The sequence below is a fragment of the Rhinolophus ferrumequinum genome, chromosome X (assembly GCF_004115265.2).
Source record: "Rhinolophus ferrumequinum isolate MPI-CBG mRhiFer1 chromosome X, mRhiFer1_v1.p, whole genome shotgun sequence".
Classification (NCBI taxonomy): domain Eukaryota; kingdom Metazoa; phylum Chordata; class Mammalia; order Chiroptera; family Rhinolophidae; genus Rhinolophus; species Rhinolophus ferrumequinum.
Window position 1 is genome coordinate 6,627,501 of NC_046284.1, and position 21,443 is coordinate 6,648,943.

The 21,443-nt window shown below is 58.9% G+C and overlaps 3 protein-coding genes across 11 annotated transcripts; 1 reads left to right on the plus strand and 2 right to left on the minus strand.

Moving 5' to 3' along the window:
- Positions 1-2,918: 2,918 nt before the first annotated feature.
- Positions 2,919-6,979, minus strand: SSR4 (signal sequence receptor subunit 4). Of its 6 annotated transcripts, none has more exons than XM_033107639.1 (6): positions 6,683-6,979; positions 4,854-5,027; positions 4,006-4,080; positions 3,714-3,803; positions 3,277-3,342; positions 2,919-3,097 (listed from the first exon to the last, which is right to left on the minus strand). In XM_033107639.1, the coding sequence occupies exons 1-6, from the start codon at positions 6,800-6,802 to the stop codon at positions 2,978-2,980; spliced, it is 645 nt and encodes a 214-aa protein (XP_032963530.1). In that variant the 5' UTR covers positions 6,803-6,979; the 3' UTR covers positions 2,919-2,977. The 6 variants fall into 6 exon arrangements, with proteins under 6 accessions (XP_032963530.1, XP_032963533.1, XP_032963531.1 ...); XM_033107642.1 differs by having other exon boundaries at positions 4,854-4,969; positions 6,736-6,974; XM_033107640.1 differs by having other exon boundaries at positions 2,919-3,082; positions 6,683-6,974.
- An 85-nt stretch (positions 6,980-7,064) lies between these two features.
- IDH3G (isocitrate dehydrogenase (NAD(+)) 3 non-catalytic subunit gamma) lies at positions 7,065-15,948 on the plus strand. Of its 3 annotated transcripts, XM_033107624.1 has the most exons (13): positions 7,070-7,228; positions 10,497-10,535; positions 10,842-10,853; positions 11,112-11,209; positions 11,663-11,775; positions 12,996-13,056; positions 13,147-13,279; positions 13,445-13,578; positions 13,914-14,016; positions 14,109-14,255; positions 15,217-15,311; positions 15,395-15,455; positions 15,764-15,948. In XM_033107624.1, the coding sequence occupies exons 1-13, from the start codon at positions 7,148-7,150 to the stop codon at positions 15,863-15,865; spliced, it is 1,179 nt and encodes a 392-aa protein (XP_032963515.1). In that variant the 5' UTR covers positions 7,070-7,147; the 3' UTR covers positions 15,866-15,948. The 3 variants fall into 3 exon arrangements, with proteins under 3 accessions (XP_032963523.1, XP_032963520.1, XP_032963515.1); XM_033107632.1 differs by lacking the exon at positions 14,109-14,255 and having other exon boundaries at positions 7,065-7,228; XM_033107629.1 differs by lacking the exon at positions 10,842-10,853 and having other exon boundaries at positions 7,066-7,228.
- Positions 15,949-15,999: 51 nt separating this feature from the next.
- Positions 16,000-20,662, minus strand: SRPK3 (SRSF protein kinase 3). 2 transcript variants are annotated; one of them, XM_033107651.1, is made up of 15 exons: positions 20,537-20,662; positions 20,335-20,465; positions 20,077-20,185; positions 19,859-19,946; positions 19,490-19,577; positions 18,968-19,074; positions 18,720-18,885; positions 18,583-18,608; positions 17,943-18,072; positions 17,612-17,851; positions 17,423-17,523; positions 16,864-16,971; positions 16,726-16,795; positions 16,554-16,646; positions 16,000-16,419 (listed from the first exon to the last, which is right to left on the minus strand). In XM_033107651.1, the coding sequence occupies exons 1-15, from the start codon at positions 20,587-20,589 to the stop codon at positions 16,235-16,237; spliced, it is 1,695 nt and encodes a 564-aa protein (XP_032963542.1). In that variant the 5' UTR covers positions 20,590-20,662; the 3' UTR covers positions 16,000-16,234. The 2 variants fall into 2 exon arrangements, with proteins under 2 accessions (XP_032963542.1, XP_032963540.1); XM_033107649.1 differs by having other exon boundaries at positions 17,943-18,075; positions 20,537-20,654.
- Positions 20,663-21,443: the final 781 nt, after the last annotated feature.

Below are 21,443 nucleotides of genomic sequence, written 5' to 3' on the forward strand. Positions count from 1 at the left end.
GTGAGAGCTGGGGCCCCTCTGGCTCAGAGCACCTCAGACTGGAGACAGATAGGCTGACCATCCTGCTCCCCACCGGCATCAGGAGAATAAAGCAAGCTGCCTTTTTATGGTGACTCTTGGTCTGCTGTGTTCATTCTCCTTCCTGCTGGAACAGCAGGTGTCCGCTTTGGGGTGGGGTTGGAGTGGCAGAGATGAGGACAGGTGAGGGCGGGGCCCGACTGAAAGCTCTGCTTCAGCTTTCTTGGTGTGTCACTGAAGACGAGCAAGGTCTTCTGACGTCAGAGTCCTGTGCCCTGGGAGGAGGCAGGACAGGGTCACTGCACCATTTCAGAGGTGTGACGCGGTCATGGGTGGTCCCCAGATGCAGGAAGGCTGGCGGGGGCCTGGCTTAGAAAGGCTGGGCCTGCCGCTGGCACGGTGGATGAGGGTAGAGCTGGAGAGAAGCGAGGTCCACCCACTCCTTCCCGCCTGCTCAGAGCTGCTACCCTCCCAATTTGGGGACCCCACTGTGTCTAGCACGTGGAGTAAATGTCTTGGCCAGATGAATGAATACCTGGGTGGCCACAGAGGGCCCTTCTGGCTCTGGGAACTCCCAGAGAGGCAGCTAGATAGATGCTTGTGGTCCTGTTCAGAGCAACAAATCACTGGGCATCTGCTGTCAGGAACTGTACATGCTGGGTGGGGGCCAGGGCCCCAAAGACAGACTGTAGGGGCTCCATGCGCGTGGCCATGAAGGAGCTGTCTCCTGAACAGACACTGGACACTGCCAGCAGCTAAAGTGGGCAAGGACACAATAAAACTCTCCCGAGACGACAATGTAGACCTCATTAATTCCACTAGTTGGCTGAGATGGGCGTGAGCGAGAAATCCGAGTCCATGTTCCCAGAAGCCAAGTGCCCTGCTGGGAAGGCTGGTTCCTAAGTGGGCTGCATTTTACACTGTGGGCTGGGACACCAGCGAAGGGGAAGGGAGGAAAGGGCTTGGTGAAAAGGGGTGAATGGGAGCAGAGGCAGGGGCTGGAGATGCCTGCGTCTCAGGCCTCCAAGGCCTCCTGCTTCAGAAAACCGTGTAGTGGGAGCCTCAGGCCAACTGTCCTCTGGTCAGCCCTCTCTAGCTGCTGGGGGGCTCCACTTGATGGCTCTAGAGGTACCCCACTCTAGCTCCAGTGGGGATGCTGGAGGCCCAGGGCTCCCGGGATGTGAGCCAGGATGGGCCTGGAACCTGGGATCCCTGGGCCCAGTGAAAGCCAGTGCTGGGGATTGGCGCTCACTGGTTCTGGGAGAGGTGTTGCCAGGACAGCTGGCAGCCCTTGGCTACGGACACCCTGGAAACAGTGACTTCACAGTTGGATCCCATTGCCATCAGGCAGGTTAGTGGAGCCAGGATCAAAAAGAGCAACTGGGGAGCCCACAGATGCCACTGTCCACCCTGCTTGCCTCACCTCCTGCCCAGCCAGGCCCAAAGCACCTGCCATGCACAGGCTGTTGGCAGAACACAGGACCCGTCTCCCTTTGCTCCTTAGCAATGAAGGGGAGCACCGATCACTGCCAGCAGGTGCCCCTTGAGCTCCCTCCACTGGTCTTTCTCAGGAATCCAGCAACCCCAGCAGCCAGCAGCCCTAGCCTGGCTTGGTCCTCAGGCCACTCTCAGCCTCAACTGCTGTACCCTTGCTTTTGGGGGTGATGACCCAGCTCTTCCCCAGAGCCTCTCCATTCTCCATTCCCGCTAGTCGCCTCCATCCTGAGGAACGGAGAGGTTGGTGTCCCCTAGTCTGGAGGTCCCCAGGCAGTCCTGGGTCATAAGCCACTCCCGCCTTCCACGCTCCCAGCCCTCCTGCCCCAGAGGACAGCCCAGGCACTAAGGAGCCCCCTGCCCTTCCAGGTAGGTCCTGGGCGTACCCTTTTTGAGTGCACAGCCCTGTTTCTCTTCCTCTTAACAGCCGAGGGTACTCGAGCGCCAGGGTGCCAGGGGCCTTGCTGCTGGGCCCAATGACCCCCCCACGGCCAGTCAGCACTGTCACTGCTGAAAAGGGACTTGAACCTTGCAGACAGGAAGGACTCCTGTGATTTGCACGCAGCTCCTTTGTACCCCAGGGCTCTCACCACCTCTGTAGCCATGGGTGGCAGCAGTGAAACTGAGCTGGGCGGGAGGGCTGCTGGTTGACCTGGAGCTTGGAGCAGGCACAGGCATGTGCCTGGTGTCCCAAGGGCACCGGGTGCCCGGAGGAGAGAGGTCACTGAAGGGAAAGTGCAAGGCCAAACTGGACGAGGCTAGCAAAGGGCTCCTCAGCAGCGTGGCTGTCTGGGTCATCTCCTTCCTGTGCCTTCGACCGTCGTGTCCCACATGACATCATAAAGTGAGCACGCTGGGAGGTTAGAGGAGGGGGTGGAGTACAGAGCTTGAAATAATCACCCCCGAGTTATCGACTTCAACTGCATCAGTAAGATAGGGGCACCAGTGGAGCGTGAGCCTAGGACTTCCAACACAGGAGCTGGCTGCTGGGTTTTGGCGAAGCCAAGCAGTTGTCTACCCTCCCAGGGGCACGGGTCAGAGGACCCTTCCCTGGGCGGGCCATGGAAAGACCCGTGCCCAGCAGGCCAGAGGGGCTGGGCGAGGGCAGAAGAGAACGAGGCAGTCCTCCGCCGGAAGACAGCACGTGCTGGGGGAGGGGCAACCCCATGCCCCGCCCAAAGCTGTGCAGGCGCCTGGGAAACAGAACGTAAACACGGGGCACTGGGGGCCAAGTACAGAGCCCGCAATGGCAAAGAGCAAAGCAAACGCACAGACCGGGGAGTTTCAGCCCCATATCCGCTCAAGGCTGCACGGCCCACGTGGACCAGGGGATGCTGGCCGCCCAGCATCTCTGCCCTGCACCGAAGGCAAGGTGCAACAGTGCAAGCGAGGAACCGTGTCCTGAATGCTTGTGATAGCCAGAAACTGTTTATTGAAAGAAGCAAGGGGGCTGGGGGTGCCGCCCTCAGGCTTGGATGTGGCTCTTGGCGCTGAAGGCCAGGTAGTAGATCACTAGGCCGATGGCTGCAGCCAACACTTCAGTGGAAACCCAGGGCCCGTTCCAGGTACCCTGTAAAAAAGGAGACTAAAGCCAGTTCAGGGGAGGGGAGGGCGAGGGGGCCAACCAGCCCCAGCCAGCCCGGGTCACCCTCCTCTGGGGCAGAGACACACTGGGCAACAATGGCCCAGCCCCCAAAGAGGGTAAGGCTTGCTGTGTGCTCGCCGCTTCCCCTGAAACAGGGCCAGCCTCTTCAGCCCACTCACCCGATGGTCCACGCTGACTGTGAACAAGGGTGGGATGATGGAAACGTCCTCATTGTTTCTCTGAGCCTGCAAAGGAGGCACTAGGGTCAGGGGCGCTACAAGGTGAGGTGAGGTGGGGTACGAGAGGCAGGAGTACCAGCTTGAGTCATGGGAGAGGAGACGGGAGGGGAGGGGAACAGAGGGGAGGGGAGGGGAGGGGAGGGGAGGGGAGGAGAGGGGAGGAGAGAGGAGAAATATGCAAGGGAGAAACACAGAAGGTACAAGCACAGGTGGGGTGGGCGGACAGGAAGGCACCCACCCAGCCATCCTGCCCCCTGTAAGGAAGGCCCCTAGTGGCCCAGAGCTCCAGGAAGAGGTACTGTCGAGGGGAGGTGGCCATGGAAGCAGGGTGTACCCTCCCTCTTGTGGGCCTGGGTGGAGCCCCAGGTGATACTCACCTTCCTCAAGAGGCTGTATGATTCCTCATCGAAGAATCTGACCTCATAGGTGCCCGCGTGGGCATTCTTATGGTCTAGGCTCCAGGACACCTGGAGTGGGTGCGTGGCAGGGGGTGAGCACAGTGGACACAGCACGACCCCCCTGCCAGTGCTAACACAGCACCACGACCAGTGACCCAAGACAAAGAACCCCGACGACCATGCTTGACCAGGCCACCTCTAGGGCTTTAAGTCACACCTGCGAACTGGTGGCTTCCCCGCCACCCCTTAAAATAACCGCAGTATCCCTTACCTGATAACGCCCCACGTCCTGGCCCCGGGTGACAGGAAATTGTTTTCCACTGACATCAGCATAAAGAGCCATGTTCTGGGGGAGGGGACAAAGGGAGGGTCACTTTATCCCCCATTTGGCCAGTGGCAGAAGCCCCACTGTGCTGTGGGCAGGGAAGCCAGGCAGAGTTGGGGACTACAGTCTGGAAGGAGCACCAGGTGAGAGCCACAGAGGCAGGCCTGCCACAACCCAGAGCCTTGCCAGAAAGTCAATGCCCATGTCTCCTCAACGGGGTGGGGCACAGCCCCCCTACGGCCTGGCCTCCCTGACCCACAGCAAGCCTGTTAACTGTGAATAGGGCGGGATGACTGCTGTGTGCTTGTTATTTCTCTAAGCCTGGAAGGGGGTGTCGGGGTCAGGGGGTGCCCAATGAGCCACCCAAAAAGTGTTGTCCCCAAAAGGGTCCAACTTCCTTCTTTGCGCCTTTGGGATACAGGTTAAGGTCAGGGGCCGAGGCCAGGTCTGCTCAGTCTTAAAATTACAAAATACCGACATGGACAGACCTTGGCAAAGAGCACCCAGAAAAGGGATGCAGGAGCCTAGGGCTGACCCCTGACTGTTTCTTACTTCCATGTACATTCTTTCAAGGCACAGCAAAGTGTGTACCTAGCAAAGCACACAAGGCGGCTTAGGATAATGTTCTTGAAACACGTGCTAGAATGTTCTTGGTGTGCCCTGATCTCTCCTACACCTCTGAGTCGAAATCCTCATTCTCCCTGTCCCCAGGGTCCGACCCCATCAACTGCCAGGGAGGCTCACTGCCCGCCTCTCACCGCTGAACCCTCCTGGCTGAACCCCCACTGCCTCACCTGGACCCTATTCTTGCATGTTAGTGAAATCTCCACGATGAAGACAGTCTCAGTGGAAATGACGGCATCCGAGGTTGTGTAGTAGGAAGGGGTGATCTGGGGCTCCACGCAGGCCTCTGCTGTGGGGAGGAGGCAGAGAGGGGCCTGGGTAAGGCCTGGCTTGTGCACGCTGGGCTGGGGGACAGAAGGAACCACGCCGACCTCCCCTCCCACACCTCATCAGCTGAGGCCCTTCAGACCCTGCCAGGTGGGATGTGGGAGGACAGATCTAATCAAAGGTGCAGCGGGAAGGCTTTGTAGAGGTGGAACCTCAATGCAAGGACGAAAGGACAGGGGAGTCTGTATGCGGGGCTGGATGGATTCACTGCACACCTTGAGTCTGTGCCTGGACATATGGATAGGGAAGCCATGCAATGGTTTGGGGCTGTAACCTGCTCCGGACTATAGCACCCTAGAAGCCCAGGGAGCCAGGCTGACCTCAATTCAGAGCCATGCACGTCCCTGACAGTTTACTGAGGGGATGTCCTCCGCAGACACCAAACACGGTGCTGTTGGCAACGCACGTGGGCTTTTGACATGAAGGAAAGGGTCTCTGCCCCCAGCCACAGTTGACAGAAGGCCAACACTAGACCTGTTTCCCAAGGGAAAGAAACAGGAGAGGTTCTAGATCCAGAAGCACAACTTGTCTCCTTGAACAGGGCTGCCCTCAGAGAAAGAATGCTGCCTTAGTCATCTCCACACTGCTAGAGGCTAGAGAAAGAAGGGTAGCACCTAAGTCACAGAGCATCAAGCAAATGCTACCAGTGGTAAAGTTCTCAGCCAACTGCTCTCCAAATGTGGTGTCCTGGCAGAGCCATGCCTTAGGTTGCAGCTTTGGATCTGGACAGTGGAAAGATGCCTGGGAACACTGTTGGGGGTGGTTCTCAGGAGCCACATCCTGCAGATCCTTTTGTGCCCTGCCAAGTTTGGCCTTTTTCCTGTGGACACTGTGGAGCACCAAAGGGCTTTACAACAAGGTTTGTCATTTCCAGACATCACTGGCTACAGCGTGGGAAATTCGAGGAGGTGAGAAGGGTGCAGGCAGGAAGGCCAGTTAGGCTGGTGAAACACTCCGGGCACCAAGGGTGCTGGCCTGAAGTAGGTCAGGTAAAGTGAATGTGCAGAAATCAGCCCCTCCCCAGACCCCACACTGGCTCCTGCAAGGACCTCCTCCCCGGCACACTTCTGGACTAGTCTGAGCTCAACCCTGCCAGTAGGAGTTAAGAATATCTCAACAATGTCAATTGATCTGACTGGCTCAGCTCTGCTGAAGAGCGCTTTAAGGATGCATCAGGGCCTCAGGGGAAAAGTCAACAGTCTGACCTGGCACTCTAGGCCCTCCGTTCATGGCCACTCTGCCTGGGCCATCCCTGCTCACTTTCTTCACTTAGACCTCCCTTCCCAGGGAGGCCTGGCCCCACCGCACCGGGTTAGGTGGCTCCTCTCCACCAGCCCAGTTTCTCGCCCCGATCACCCTGCACTGCAGAGCTTTGCTCCTGTCCGACCCTCCTCCGAGACCGGGAGCTCCGGGAAAGGGAGCAGGGACGTGTGTTACTTTCCCTACTGGAGATGGGGGCCGGGCGCACGGGAGAGGCTCTAGGACTCTTTCTCGCAGGAGCAGACGGTGGAAAAGATTTATCTGTTTCTTCCTGCAGCCGGGCTGCTGGGTAAACGTGTGTGGTGCAGGAGTGCGTGGTGGCTTTGGTCGTCGCGCCCCGAGGCCACCTGCCTCTTGGAGGAAAAAGGCCCAGATCCCGGCTTCCCCCGCATCCCTCCTCCCCGCCACGCACCACCAGTCGTGGGAGAGAAGCTCGCCAGAAACGAGCTCCGGCCAGGCCGCTACCTGAGCAGCAGGAGAGGCCGGACAGCAGGAGTAGCGCCAGGGCGCCGAGAGATGCCAGCGCCGCCATCGCCTCTTCTCTGCCGAGGTAAAAAGGGAGCGACTTCACAGAACACGAGGGGCAGACGAGGAAGCGCGACGCGTAAGAGGTCGTGGCAGCCAATCAGGCGCCGGCGGGCCGGGCGGCCCTGTGACGTCGCTGGCGGCACTGACGTGTCCCCTCCCCGGACTAGGGGACCAGCTAAGCGCCCCCAAGATGGCGGCAGGGGCGCTCCCAGAGCCGGAAGGGGGCGTGGGAACCAGAGCGCCGCGCGCGTGCGCACTGGCGGACCCACTCCAAGGACTGCGCTCTTCTGAACTCTCGCGAGAGCGGTGTCTGCGTAGCCGGGACGTTCTTTGTTTCTCATTTTCCATCATGGCGCTGAAGGTGGCGAAGGCTTTCGGCGGCTCTGCGAAGGCAGTGCTCAGGCCAGCACTCCTCTGCCGTCCTTGGGAGGTGAGAGGGGAGAACGGGTTGCAGGGACAGCTGCAGCGCTCGCTGGGGGTCTTCCGCTCGTGGAGCATCCTGGAACCCGATTGGTTGTGGGCCCCGTGAGGGGCGGGGAGAGGGCTGCTTGCCGGGGTTGATTGGCCGCCTTGGTTGTCAGTGAGGAGATTGGCCAAATGTGGCCTTGGTCGGGCTTCCCCGGGGGTCTTCATCTTGTGGGGGGGAGCTCCATACAGATGGGGAGAGTGGGCCGCTGTGGCTCAAGTGTCACCTCTCCAGTGTCCTTGTGGGACCCCTCCCAAGGCTATCACGTGTTTTAGTCCCCTTGTTTTTGCTGCCTTGGGAATCCTGTTCCCGGCCGATGTTCCTGCTAGGATTTTCCACTTGTGGACTGCTTGGCCACATATCCCAGGGGAGATGTCGAATCAGATTTTGCCAGCGCCCCCAAACACCCGCCTCTGACATTCTTATAGCCCCAGTCCCCCGCCCCCCCCCGCAGGCGCCTGGAATGGGAGGGAGCTAGGGTTTCTGTGGCTGGCGGGGTAGGAGGCTTCTGGGAGTTCTCCGTTTAGGATCTTGGTTATTCAACTCCGATTGCTCTCTCCTTACACACTTAAGTGAGGATAATTTAGTCCCTGGGTGGATTGGAAACCATGTGTAGCAGCAGCGAGCCAGGACTGGCCTGGAGGACAAGAGATAGGCTCTCCAGGCCTAGCTACCCCACTGACCCACTGTGTGGCCTTAGGCCAGCCCCTCCTCCATCCGGGCTTCAGTTTCTCTGTCTCAAAGGATCCAGCTAACTCTGACCTTCCAGAACCCTGCAACTTTGTTGACACTCCTTTTGGACACATCTCCTGCCATGCTCCCCCTCTCTGGTCCCTGGGGAAGATGGTCTTGTAACAGCTTATGCTTTATGAAATTCTGTTTACAATGCTGACTTCTCTCACCTTGCTGATGAGAGGCTTTCCAGAGGCCCTGACAACTGGCAGCGGGGCTCCCATGGGGTCTTGGTGAAGACATTTATCTCCTCCCTGACCTCCCTATTTGTGTGCTTGTGTTCATGTTGGGGTGGCCATAGGGGGCTGTGAACAGTTGGTGGCCAGGCACTGCCTTGCCCTGAGACTGGTTGGCTTGGGTATGGCAAGCTTTAGAGGTGAATCTCAGATCTTTGGTCACACTAATTGGGACCTTGTGGGAAAACATGCTGAAGAGAGAAGGCTCACTAAGCTATGGCGGGTGGGCCCTTTGGCGGGAACTCATACCTCCCTGCACTCCTTTTCTTTCCGTGACACCATCAAAGGATGAGGGCTGATAGTCCACCTTCCTACTTGACGAATGAGCGGGGAGCCTATACATATGTCCCATCCTGTCTCCTACCGAGCTCCTCTGATGGGTAGCCTGGATGTGAGGCAGAACCTTTGCAACCTCTGAAGGAAGGTGCCTGCATCTGTCCAGAGCAAGGTCAGGGAAGTCTCTATCCTGAGAGTTCTCTGGGCCTTTGGTCAAAGCCCAAAGGAACATCTAGCATAAGGACCAGGTGAGGGAGAGGTTTAGCCCTGGCGGTGGTGATGTGATCCAAGGCGGGAGAGGGAGGTTGCAGAGATGCAGAGCCAGGCCTGGTGCAAGTACTGGCTCACCACCCCACCTGAGTTACCTGTCCAGTGCCAGTGAACTTCAGAGGGCTGAAGCCCAGGAGGAATTACTGCCAGGAGCTGTAGGGGTCAACCCAGCATCCCCCCCATGGGACACCAGCCTTGAATACTGGCCTGTGAGGTAGGCCCCTCTGTTCTGTGGATTTCAGGTGAGGACAGGAAGCTGAGCAAGGTTAGCTGTTTGCTGCCAAGAGTAGTGATGTGGATTTGGACTGAGGTCTCCCTGGCCCCAAAGCCCTCCATCTCTTCCTTCGTTTTCTCAAGTGCTCATTCACTCAGGAAATTGTGTCCTAGTTCTGGGCCAGGTATTGTGCTGGTTCTTGGGGTGATAGTAGGGGACTAGACAGACATGGCCTCCACTTTCCAGGGCTTAGGGGTTGGGCAGGGAGCAGGGCAGTGACAACCTAGGGAGATTTGTGATTGGAGGGATAGGAATTGAGGTAGGACTTTGGAAGCCTAGAGGGGACAGCTCAGCAGGCTTAGGGCATCAGGGAAAGCTTCCTGGAGGAAGAGCAGTCTAAGCTGCCTCCCACACGTTTGTATCAAGAGCCTACAAATAAGATGAATCCAGATACTGACAAGTACTAGGAGGAAAACAGAAAAGCCCTGAGTGTGCCTGTGGCTGAAGACCCAGGAGCCACATGGACCAGCAGATACTCCCGGCGCGTCTTGTCCTAGCAATCACGTCCTTCCTGGCCCCTGGCTTGGGTGCGTGAGTGGCACACCTGTGCTGCCAGTGCTCATGCTAGTGCGTGCCTTGTGAATACTGGCCAGGAGACCCAGACGGGGACCATCAGCCTCTGCCTGAACTTTCTAGACTCCTAGCAGGAAGGCACAGCTCTTTGAGAAATGGCCACGGTGACTCTGCCATTGGCTGGAATGCTCTGCTGCTGCTGCAGGAGGAAAGTGGCAGGGCATCCCCAAGGGACAAGGAGGACCTTGGCTCTGCCCCTGCCTCTTTGGATTGAGGGACACCCAGATGTGTTCCCGGATGAGACACAGCAGGGAGGAAAGTCTGCGGGCCCCTCCCTGGGACAGGGGCTTCTTCAAGGACAATGTGGGGACTCCAGCTTAGTCACTTCTCAGCACCTGTCCTATTTGGCTCAATGGCTTTTGCTCTGAAGCTGTCGGGCATGGCACCGATGTGGCGAAATGTGGCTGTTTCCGAGTTGAGGTTGGGGACATTTGTCCTCCTTGTAGGCCATGAAGCAGTTTTGCAATCCTTTATTAAAGCCTTCCAAAAGATTGGTGTCTGTTATTTTTCTAAAAATGGTTGGATTTTCCCCTGCACTTTTGGAGGAATAATTGGCCAAAAAAGAATCAGAAACAACTACAGGAGGGGAGGGAGACAAACATTTTTTAAAAAACTGCCCATGGAGCTGAAGGAGGGATAAAGGATTATGATGATTCTTCACGTGCCGCAGACCGGTCCGTGGGAAATGGGGCTCTGGAGCCATTTGTTTGGGCATGCGCTGAGTGCTGTTGTTCGCCTGACAGCGTACACAGGTGAAGTGGGCGGGGCGACATGCGGGGCCTGTCTGGGCACAGCGGGACGGTCGCACTTCCTGGCCAAATTGACTTTCTGGGCTGGACAACACCATTAGCATCTGGGTTCTCTTTGTCAGGTTCTGGGTGCCCACGAGGCCCCCTGGAGGAGCTTCTCAGTAAGTACCCGCCCAGGTTTGTGTGTGTGCACGGGGTGTGTGTACTTGCACGTGTGTATATCTGTGTGCGTGGGGGGTGTGTGCACGTATGTGTACATGTGTGCGTGTGCTCACGTGTGTGCCATGCCTCTTTGCTCCCTGGCCCTCCGTGTCCTTTCCTCTGTGGTGCGGTTTCCAAAGGTCACCCACCCCTCCTTACCTCCTTACCTGAACTGTGCTAGACAGCAAGTATCCCCAGGGAAAAGGCACAGCCTTGTTCCTTCAACCTTGGCTGATCCGTCTTCTTCCTTCCTGTCAACCCTCTAGCAACAAACAATTGTGAGTATTCTCATCTGCCTGTTAGATTTGGGGCTTTTAGTTGCTTTGGGATTGACCCAAGTCCAGGCGGGGGCAGGGGCTGCTGCTGCTGCTGTCCTCCTAATCAGGGAGCCCCTGTGAGCCGCCCTGTCTGGGATGGGGTGGGACTCAGAGCTCAGGTACCCCAAACTGGCACCTCACGATTGGCTGGCCCACCGGGTCAGTGCTGGCGGGCACAAGGGAACTAAAGGTCCGCCTTGACCCTGTCCCTCCTTCCAGCCTCCATCGGCTAAGTATGGTGGACGGCACACGGTCACCATGATCCCAGGAGACGGCATTGGGCCAGAGCTCATGCTGCACGTCAAGTCTGTGTTCAGGTATGGAGCCGCCGGGCCCACCTCCCCTTCATCTGTCCCTCTAGGGAAGGTGGTGCCGCAGGCCCAGCTGGGGGGTACCCTGAGAACTTGGTGCCGGGGGGGCAGGAAGGGACAGAAGCCTACTGCCGGACACTTTGCCCAGTGCCCAAGCACCCAGTGAGCCAGTGGCAGGAGGGCTGTAAGTCCAAGCCTCTCGTCCCGGTGCTGGCGATCTCACCAGGCTGGCATGGGCATGGGGAAGGTGGCACCCGTCCTACTAACTGTGTCGTGGAGTTCAAGCGAGTCCCCATCAGTTGTCGCAGCTGAGTCCAGTCACCTCTCAGCCAGAGGCGGGTCAGGGTGGGCAATTGCAGGAGGCAGTAACTGCCTCTGCAGCCAGTGGTCCAGATAGGCTCCCTAGAAGAGGCGCAGGGGAAGCCCAGGGCCAGCCGCCCTGACCCAGCTTTGCCCCAGACACGCATGTGTGCCAGTGGACTTCGAAGAAGTGCACGTGAGCTCCAATGCCGATGAAGAGGACATCCGCAATGCCATCATGGCCATCCGTCGGAACCGTGTGGCCCTGAAAGGTGAGCTTGGGCCAGGAGGAGGTGCTGTGCATGATTCTTTCACCTCTGAGCTGATGCTTGTCCCTGGGGCTCCACAGCTCTGACTGGGGGGCTTTTCTGGCTAGAGAGGACCCTTGTACTTGGAGAGTGGACAGAAGCTTCTGGGGCCTGTCTGCTGAGATTCTGAGATCTCGGTGGCCCTAGGCTGTGTGGGAGCCTGTCCAGGATGGGCTGCCTTCCACCGTCTTCCCTCCTGAAGCAGCCCTCTCTGCTAGGGTCAGCTTTGACCCTCGGAGTCTGTCTTCACAAACTAAATGTCACAGAGACAGTTCTCAAACTTGGCTTGCTGCCTTGGATCCAGCTGGCACAGCGATGGATGTTACAGACAGGAATCCTAGCCCCTTCTGAGTTTGCCTTAGTTATGTCCAGGTTCTTAAACTGTTTCCATCACTCATTCTGCAAACTTGAGCCTATCAACTGCTTGGAGTGAGTAGTGCATGAGCAGAGGTGAAGCTGGGTAGAGACCCACACCCCAGCTGTCCAGTGGAAGGGCTGACGTGCCAACTCCACGGTGCCTGAGGCACTCTGGATGAAGGCAGGGCATGACTCGGAGGGGTTGGTAACCCCGGTGGACGTGAGAAAGGCCTCCAGTACCCAGCACCCTCCGACTGCCTTTTCCCCGTGGCTGCCCTTGGTCTTGGTGCCCTAGGTCCAGCCAAGGTCAAGCTGTGTTTTTTCTTTTTTTCTAGGCAGCTCTTGCCTGCCCCTGAGCTGCGGCTTGTGTGGTGCCTTGATGCAGCTCCGGTAGTACCTCTAGTCTTCTTGCTGGTACCAGCCCGGTAATCAGCAGGAGTGGTGACTTTTGTATCCAGGCAGACCCTGTCTTAATGTTCCCCTGCCAGAGTCTGGCAAGACCTCCGGTCAGCTGCCAAGCCTTGCTTGTTCATTCGTTCATGTATTCATTCAGTATTCACGGAGTGTCTGCTATGTGGCAGGTGCTCTGCTAGGTCTTCAGAACCCATCAGTGAAGCGAACGCACACGCACCACCCCCGCCTTCATGGCGCTTACGTTGGAAGTTACTCTAGTGTTCTGTGAAGGAAGTATTTCTGCTGCCGAAAGCCGTCTTCTCTGGTTGAAGCTGCTCCTGGTGCACATTCCCTGGGTCAGGAAGGGGAATGGGGTGGCACAGCTGAGCCTGGGGTCCCATCTCCAGACTGCCTGTCTTGTTTCCGTCCTGCAGGCAATATCGAAACAAACCATAACCTGCCACCATCCCACAAATCCCGCAACAACATCCTTCGGTGAGAGCCAAGTGCATGGAGTGGGGGTTTGGCCAGGGTGTGGTGGGCTAGCAAGGCACTGGCTGGCTGCCTCTCTCTGTGTGCCCTCAGCACCAGCCTGGACCTCTATGCCAATGTCATCCACTGTAAGAGCCTGCCAGGAGTGGTGACCCGGCACAGGGACATAGATATTCTCATTGTCCGGGAAAACACAGAGGGCGAGTACAGCAGCCTGGAACATGAGGTGAGTCAGGCCCAGGCTACCCCCCGACCCTCTCGGCTCATGGGGGCTGGGGATGAGCCCGGCCAGTGTCAGCGGCCAAGAAGGCTATGGAAAGTCAAGGCAAAGCTTGTGCTAGACGCCAGGCTGGGGCAGGACCCAGGTCTCGTCTCCCTCTCCCCTTCTCAGAGCGTGGCAGGAGTGGTGGAGAGCCTGAAGATCATCACCAAAGCCAAGTCCCTGCGCATTGCCGAATACGCCTTCAAACTGGCCCAGGAGAGAGGGCGCAAGAAAGTGACGGCTGTGCACAAAGCCAATATTATGTATGTCCCTCGCCCCGCGATGCGTTTGTCCATTCTGCCAGCAGCCCTCAAGTGCCTGCCTGGAGCAGGCTGCCTGGGCCTGCTCTCAGGAACCTGGGGTCCCAGACCCCGGCCACCCACTAAGGGGCCACATGCAGGGTTGTGCCCTGTTGCTCGTCTCCCAGCCACGGACCCTTCCCAGTGCACACTTGGGGGAGGTAGAGCGGGATTCTGCCCGTTTTGCACTTGGACTGGCTAGACGTTAGAACCCAGCCTTCCGTGGCCATCTGCGTAGCCCATCCTTCCATCTGACTGTTACAGTGGCCGAGCTAGTATCCTGTATCCCACCCCCCTAGGAAACTGGGCGATGGTCTCTTCCTCCAGTGCTGCAAGGAAGTGGCAGCGTGTTATCCCCAGATCACCTTTGAGAGTATGATCGTGGACAATACCACCATGCAGGTAGTTACCCTGCCCGGCTGTGGGGCCACCTGCCCTGGACACCCTGAGTTTCCTGTGCTCAAGCTCTTGTCCGCCCTCTCCTTGCCCTGCAGCTGGTGTCCCATCCCCAGCAGTTCGATGTCATGGTGATGCCTAATCTCTATGGCAACATCGTCAACAATGTCTGTGCAGGGCTGGTCGGGGGCCCTGGCCTTGTGGCTGGGGCCAACTATGGCCATGTGTACGCTGTGTTTGAGACGGTGAGTGCTGCTGGCGGTGCCCAGGCTGCTGACCTTTCTGAGCTATAGGTCATGTACCATCCACTTCACCCTTCAGATGTGTACAATTCACGGGGGTTTTGAATATTCAGAGTTGTTGAACCATCACCACTATCTAATTCCAGAACATTTTCATCATTCCAAAAAGAATGATGGGAGTTTCTTTGTCACTTTCCATCTCCCTCACCAGCCCCTGGCAACCATTATCTAATTTCTTTTTTTAAAATTTATTTATTTAAGTGTGTTTTTCCAGGACCCGTCAGCTCCAAGTCAAGTGATTGTTTCAATCTAGTTGTGGAGGGTGCCGCTCACAGTGGCCCCTGTGGGGATCGAACCGGGGACCTTGTTGTTAAGAGCACCGCACTCTAACCAACTGAGCTAACCGGCTGCCCCAACCATTATCTAATTTCTGTCTTATGAATTTGCCTGTTCCAGATATTTTATATGAATGGAATCATACACTATGTGGCCTGTTATATGTGGCTCCTTTCACTGAGCGTAATGTTTTTAAGGTTGATTCATGCAGCGTGTGTCAGTGCTTCATTCCTTTTTAGGGCTGAACAATAGTCCATCCTATAGATAGACCACATTTTATTGATCCATTTGTTGGTTTCTTTTAAGTCTTTAGTTTTAAAAAAAATTGAGGTGAAAGCCACATAACATAGAGTGAAACCATTTGAAAGTGAATAATTCAGGGATGTTAAGCACATCCAGTGTTGTGTAACCATCACTTCTGTCTAGTTCTAGAACATTTCCATTACCCTCAAGGAGACCCTGTTCCCATTAGCAAGCATTCCCCACGCCTCTTCCCCCAGCCCCTGGCACCCACTAATCCGCTTTCTGTCTCTGGATTTGCCTGTCTGGATGGACACTTCACATGAATGGAATCCTACCCCCTACACTCTTACATTCGCCACCCCCTCCATCGTCTTGCCTCTTCCAGGCTACAAGGAACACAGGCAAGAGTATCGCCAATAAGAACATTGCCAACCCCACAGCTACCCTGCTGGCCAGTTGCATGATGCTGGACCACCTCAAGTAAGTGGCTTCTGGCTCCGCGGCCGTCAGCGCCCAGCCAGCCCCCTGGGCCCCAACAACTGAAGGCCGCTCTCCTTCCGTAGGCTACACTCCTACGCCACCTCCATCCGCAAGGCCGTCTTGGCGTCCATGGACAATGAAAACGTGAGGCTCCTCTGCTCCCCTCCTCTGCCTCCCCTACTCCCCCAAAACCCGTCTTCCAGCCCAGGTTGAGCTGGTGTGACATCTGAGAGGCTGGACATGGTGACCTGGCACTTCCTGCTGCCCCCAAGGGGAGGGTGGTACCAGGTAGGGTAGGGCTTCTGGGCCTTAGCTGGTACCACTGCCCTTCTGGTGGCAGTTCCAGCCCCAGCAAGCCATGAGCGACAGCGGGCAGCCCTGGGCCTCCTGCAGGGTAGGGATCCGGTGTTGGTGGTCCCTGGTGGGTGCTCAGGTTTGGCCGTCTCCCGCAGATACACACCCCGGACATTGGGGGCCAGGGCACTACGTCAGAAGCCATCCAGGACATCATCCGTCACATCCGCATCAAGAACGGCCGTGCCATGGAAGCCTAGGCTGTCCCTGTCCCACCCCCAGCATCCCAGAGGCCCCCAGCTGGCTCACTGGGTGGACCCAGAATAAACTAGTTTCTGCCCCAGCCCTCGGCTGTGCGCTTCTGTCACTCTCGGACACTGGTGTTTGAGCTCACACTTTATTAAGAAAAGAAACACGTGCACTTGTCACTCACATGGCCCTCTGTGAGGATTGGGGCAGAACAAATTCTGCGGGGTGGGCCTGGCCCCAGCATCTGTCTGCCCTCCACGGGCAGTGTGAAAGCTTACACCTGCAGGGGAGGGGAGGGCAGCCTCTGCAGGGTGACAGGAGTCATCCCACGTTCCCTGAAGGCACCTAGAGGGGGAGGTTGGGGCAGCGGCCGGCAGGGCCTACGGGTTGAGCCAGGGGTGCTGGAGGCAGTCCGCTGCGCTGGCCCGCTTTTCGGGGATGTACTCCATCATGGGCAGCAGGAAGGCACTGAACTGCGTGGCCTGCTCTAGGGGCCACTCGTACTTCTCCACGAGCACCTCGTACAGGCCCCAGCGCTTGAGGTTGTGGATGTGCCGCAACTCTCCTGGGGCGGCGGCAGGCCTCACGTTAAGCTCTGGCAGCACGGCCTCCGGCTCCAGGTCTGTGTTCCCCTCCTTCAGAACCCAAGGTCCCGGCCCTACCCTGTGCACCCAGGCTGCCCGAGCCCTTCAGCCTCACCTCTCCGGTTGAAGAACTCCCGGGAGTAGCGGCCTGAGAGGGCGAAGGCGGGCGGGATGTCTCCCAGGAGCTCCACGATGTGGGCGATGTGGTCTGTGGACAGAGAGGAGGCTGGGAGGCAGCTGGGAGGCCGGGAGGCCCCGAGGCCGAGCCCAGTGTGTGCCTCCCCTACCCTCATCACGACTGTAGTCTTCTCCAGAGTGGGGCTCGAATAGGTAGTCACCGGTGGCCAACTCGAACGCCTGGAAGGAGGAGAAGGTGAAGCTGCTGGCCGGCAGGCTGGCCCCTGCTGGGGGACGCTCAGGCCTACCATGCACGCCGTGCTCCAGATGTCAGCCGGGGGCCCATACTCGGCACCTATCAGCACCTCCACGGCCCGGTACTGCCGCGTCTGGATGTCCTCGGTGAAGTGCTTGTGCTGGAGGCAAGCAGAGCCCTGGGGAGGAGCTGGGGCCACAGCTGGCCTACCCCCACCAGACCCCACTCATCTCCCACCTCCTCTGGGCCATGCACCCAAGGAGCTCAGTGGGGCTTGTTCTGAGCCTCAGAGTCCCCAGAAGTCCCAAGGGGAACTAGCCAGGCGATCTGAGGCAGAGGCTGGCCTCTTCCCAGTGGCTCCCCACCCCTTGCCATGGGCCTGGTTCTGTTGGCTGGGCAAGACTTAAGGACCTATGCAGGTTTGGGCTCAGGTCTGGGTCTGTGGCACGAGGCAGACCGTGGGGTCTGCTCAAGTGGATTGCTGAGTGAGCCCTCACTGAACAAATGATCGATCGAGTGCCTCGCAGGCCCAGGTTAGGGCTTCTGGGAGTGGGCCTGTGCCTCCACCCTCACGGCAGGGCACCTAGCTCTGCTCCGAGGCACGTTCATACCACCCAGCAGGCGTTGCCCAGGTCTGCGATCTTGATCTTGATCTTGTCTGCATTTTGGGGCTCTAGGGGGTTCACCAGGAGGTTCGAGGCACCAAACGGTGCTGAGGAAGGAAGAGAAGGGAGAGACTGAGCTAGCCTGGCCGCTTCCCGCCCCGCCTGCCTGCCACCCGCTGGCCCTGCCCGGCTTACTGCTGGGCGACAGGAGGCCCCCAGTCTCCCGCTGGTTGGAAGAGCCTGAGAGGATGGAACACGAGGCGGGAGAGAAAAGGGAGCCGGAGAAGCCTGAGGTCTGGGAGCCGGGGCTGAGGCTGCGGTCGCCCCCCGTGGCAGGGGAGGAGGAGGCTGGGGAGGGGCCGGCCCGGGCCCCTCCAGGGTGGCAACCGGAAGAAGAGGTAGAGCCGCTGCCCCCCTCTAGTCTTGAGCTAGAGTCTGGGGAGAGGGGCAGAGGTGGTGTGTGAGTCGAAGCCCTGGCGGCCCGCGCTCAACAGCCCCAGGGTGGGGGGCCCCTCCGGCCCCTCACCCTCAGCCTGGGCAGCTGCCTCCAAGGCCTCCAGCCTCTGCAGGTCCCGCAGCCGCTCCTCCAGCAGCCGCTTCTGTTGTTTCCGTTTGCGCCTCATCTTCTTCCTCTTGTTTTTCGACAGCTTACCCAGCTGCTGTTAGAGCCAGGGTCACCCCAGGGTTCCTGTCGCCTATTCCTTGACCAGCTGGGACCTCTGCCTGTGGCCTACCACTCCACAGGGGACAATGCCTCTGGGCCCCAGGGCTCGCACAGATGTCGGAATGTGGCACATCCTTCTTCCAGAACACTCCTTGGCACCAGCCTCTCACCCACCTCCTGCCTTCCCTCCTGCCCCCACTCCTCAAACCTCAAGGTTAGGGAGGAACGGATGGGCCTGCATCTGACTGGGTGCCTGCTTCCTCTGGGGGCAGCCCTGGTCCCTCCCAGTGCAAGATGCGATGTCCTCACACTGAGGCAGTGGTGACTCTAGCAGCCACCAAGGGCAGGTTGGGGCATGTGACCCGCCACATGTATCACCCTCATCTGGGCTGCCCAGCCTTTTGGAAATGCAAGAGTGCTGCGGAGGGCAGGGAGGCTGAGGAGGCGAGCTCTGAGGACATGGGGAGATGAGGCACAGGAAAAGAGGGGTATCCCAACTTACCCAGACCTCCTGGGGGGCAGTGCTGACTGTGGGGGGGGAAGGAGGGGCACCGGGGGGAGGGGTAGAAAGAAAGGAACAGAGACTCAGGCAGGGGCTGAGACCCGCAGGCCAGCCCCAGCCCCATACAGCTCTAGTACCTGTGGAGCGGGATGGGGGCGGTGCCCCTGACTGCTGCCACTCCGTGGCCTCAGCAGCCAGGCGCCTGATATAGGTGTCACCCACACACAGCAGGATGTTCTCAGGCTTGATGTCTGTGTGGATGATCTTGCACTTGGTATGGAGGTAGTCTAGGCCGTGGAGCACCTGGAGACAGCCCCTCCTGAGCTCCACCAGCCGTACCCAGGCTGCCTCCCAGTGCTGTTCCCGTGGGCTAGGGGGTGCTCACCTGCCTCACAATGCTCTTCACACATGGCACAGGCAGGCCCTGGTAGTTGGACTTGATAATCCACTTGAGGAGCTGGTGGCCCAGGACCTCTAAGACCATGCACACATCTGGGACTGGAGTGAAGGGTGGCTGGCAGGCGCGCAACTGGGCACAGGCTCCACCCCCCATCAGTTGGGGTCGAGGAGCTGGGCCTGGTGGGCCTGGTGGTCACAGTGCCCCTGTAATTCTCAGATATGCCAGTTGGGATGGTACATCTGTGGTCATCCTAGGGAGAGGGCACTGGAGAAGCAGGACTCTCAGACCAGCCCCTCTTACGCCCAGGTACGCCGCAGACGTGGTGGGCCCTGCCATTTGGGGGTAACTTAGCAACATGGTTACCCACTGTGCCCCATAACGAAGTAGTGAGGGTATTTTGAAGACAAGGGTCATCATGCAGATCAGCAAACTGAGGCCCTAGCAGCTGGGAAGTCACAAGCGGGCGCCTGTGCTGCCATGGGGCTTTGATCAGCCTGCAAAGGATACGGACTCCATTAACCCCTGAGATCCTGAAGTCATCGATGAGCTGGACAATGGTCTCTCTTTTGGGGTCACTGGGGTCACTGTCTCGGACCTGGAGCAAAGGCCAAAGGGCCACGGATGGCTCCAACCTGCCCCTCACCAGCTGCTCCCGGGGTGGCAGACCCCTCTCCCACTCCAGGGGCCTGCTGGAAGGCAGGCCGCTGGCCCTGCCCTCGCTGGCTCCTCCAGTTCCTCCCACTTGGGCAGGGCCACCTGGAGCCCGCCCTTCTGGGAGTTCCGCCCCGCCCCAGAAGCCCCTGCAGGCCTGCACCCACATTGCCAGGCCCCAGGCAGCTCCCCGGGAGCTGGGAGTCAGTAGGGGAGGCGCCTCACACATTTCAGGAGCTTGATCTCATCCACAGCTGTCTCCGTGTAATGCCCTGCACTCTTCACTACTTTCAGGGCCACGAAGCGCTTGCGCCTGCAACGCCGAGACCCAAGTCAGCTGCTAGCCCCGGCCAGACACATGGGGACATCATAGTGGCCCCAACCAAGCCCAAAGGCAGGATCCCAGCCGGCACTGGGCCCCAGGGGGCAAAGGGGACACTCACTGGATGTCCCAGCAGAGCCAGACGGTGGAGAAGTGGCCCCAGCCCAGCTTGCGCACCACATGGTACCGCCCATTGAACAAGTCGCCAATCTTCACGGGGTAGTAGCCACCTGGGGGCAGGGAGCCAATAAAGACCGGTGGGGGGCATCACCCTGCTGGCACCCTGGCCCACGTGGACTGACACCAGCACCCTCTCCCTGGGCTGTCCCATTCCCCCCATGGGAGCTCCTGGCCGCCTACACCCCAGGCCAGGCCTCACCCTTGCAGTAGTCCTTGGGGTCCTCCTGCTCCTCGTCGTCAGAGCCCAGCAGCGCCTGCAGCATCCGCGGCACTGGCGCAGCGGGAGCTAGTTCAGAGCCCGAGGACTCGGGCCCACAGGAGGTCTGTGAGCTGTGGGTGGGTCGGGCGGGCAGTGAGCGTATGAGGCGCCAGGGGCCCCAGGCGCCCAGGCCGAGCCCTACCTGCTGCTGCTGCCGACACTGTCCCTGCCACCACCGCCAGCACTGGCACTCATCTTGGCCTCGCGGCCTGCAGCTCCGGCGCCCCGGGGGCTGCTCCTGTGGGGCCCGGCCTTGGCCAGAGCATTTATAGCCTCGGCCCGCTGATCTCACCCGCCTTTATAAATAGCCTCCCAGCTGCTCAGCTGTGGGCAAGGTATGCAGCGAGGAGGGGGCAGTGCAGCGACAGCGCCCCCCCCATCCTGGCCCCCTAAGACAAGCCCTCTTCCCCCCCACCCCCGCTTCTGCCCACAGCTGGCAGAGCCGGCCACTGCGGGGACAGAGCGAGCAGTCCCTCACAGACCCCAGGACCATCGGGTTACCCACGTGAGGACATGGTGACCGGGCCCCAGGGTGAGGCCTTGCACTCCAGAGACGGCTGAGGGGGTCAGCCAGGCAAGGACACCATGGACTTGGCAACCTAGTCCTCAGGCCAAGCTCCCACCCCCCACCGTGTGCTTAGAGCACCACCGACACTTTTGGAACCTTCTCTGGCTTCCCATTTTTCCTGTGCCTCATCATTGACCCCTAAGATAGATTGGAGCCCGATGTCCTCTTTTTCCTGAATGTGGATCACTGGGGGCCCTGGTATAGCAAGAGTCAGGGGCCTGAGCTAAAGGCAACACGTTACTCCCACCAGAGGTGCGGGCCAAATGGAAGCCTGGAAATCTGCCCAGCCAGGACTCTGGCGCTGGGACCCCGGGCAGTCTCCCTCTTGGCTCTGTTCCACGCCTGCCATCTCCGCCCTGCTCATTGTCTCCACCAACATGTGCCATGTGCCCCCATGGGAGGCACAGGGAGCTGTTGACCCTGGCCCTGCCCTCAGGGGTCCTCCTCCAGTGGGAAGCAAACAAGCCCACAGCTCTAGCGG

Bases quoted from the DNA above. Each gene is read 5' to 3' on its own strand.
- SSR4 (XM_033107639.1), bottom strand. From the start codon at position 6,802: ATGGCGGCGCTGGCATCTCTCGGCGCCCTGGCGCTACTCCTGCTGTCC. The intron at 4,081-4,853 runs GTGAGGCAGTGG...CCCCTCCCCCAG, and splicing joins CATGCAAGAATAGGGTCCAG to AACATGGCTCTTTATGCTGA. The intron at 3,098-3,276 runs GTGAGTGGGCTG...AACTGGCTTTAG, and splicing joins CAGTCAGCGTGGACCATCGG to TCTCCTTTTTTACAGGGTAC.
- IDH3G (XM_033107624.1), top strand. From the start codon at position 7,148: ATGGCGCTGAAGGTGGCGAAGGCTTTCGGCGGCTCTGCGAAGGCAGTG. The intron at 13,057-13,146 runs GTGAGAGCCAAG...GTGTGCCCTCAG, and splicing joins TCCCGCAACAACATCCTTCG to CACCAGCCTGGACCTCTATG. The intron at 13,579-13,913 runs GTATGTCCCTCG...CCACCCCCCTAG, and splicing joins GTGCACAAAGCCAATATTAT to GAAACTGGGCGATGGTCTCT.
- SRPK3 (XM_033107649.1), bottom strand. From the start codon at position 20,589: ATGAGTGCCAGTGCTGGCGGTGGTGGCAGGGACAGTGTCGGCAGCAGC. The intron at 18,609-18,719 runs GTACTAGAGCTG...CCCCCCCCACAG, and splicing joins GCCCCCATCCCGCTCCACAG to TCAGCACTGCCCCCCAGGAG. The intron at 16,420-16,553 runs GTGAGGCTGAAG...CCGCCGCCCCAG, and splicing joins GGAGTTCTTCAACCGGAGAG to GAGAGTTGCGGCACATCCAC.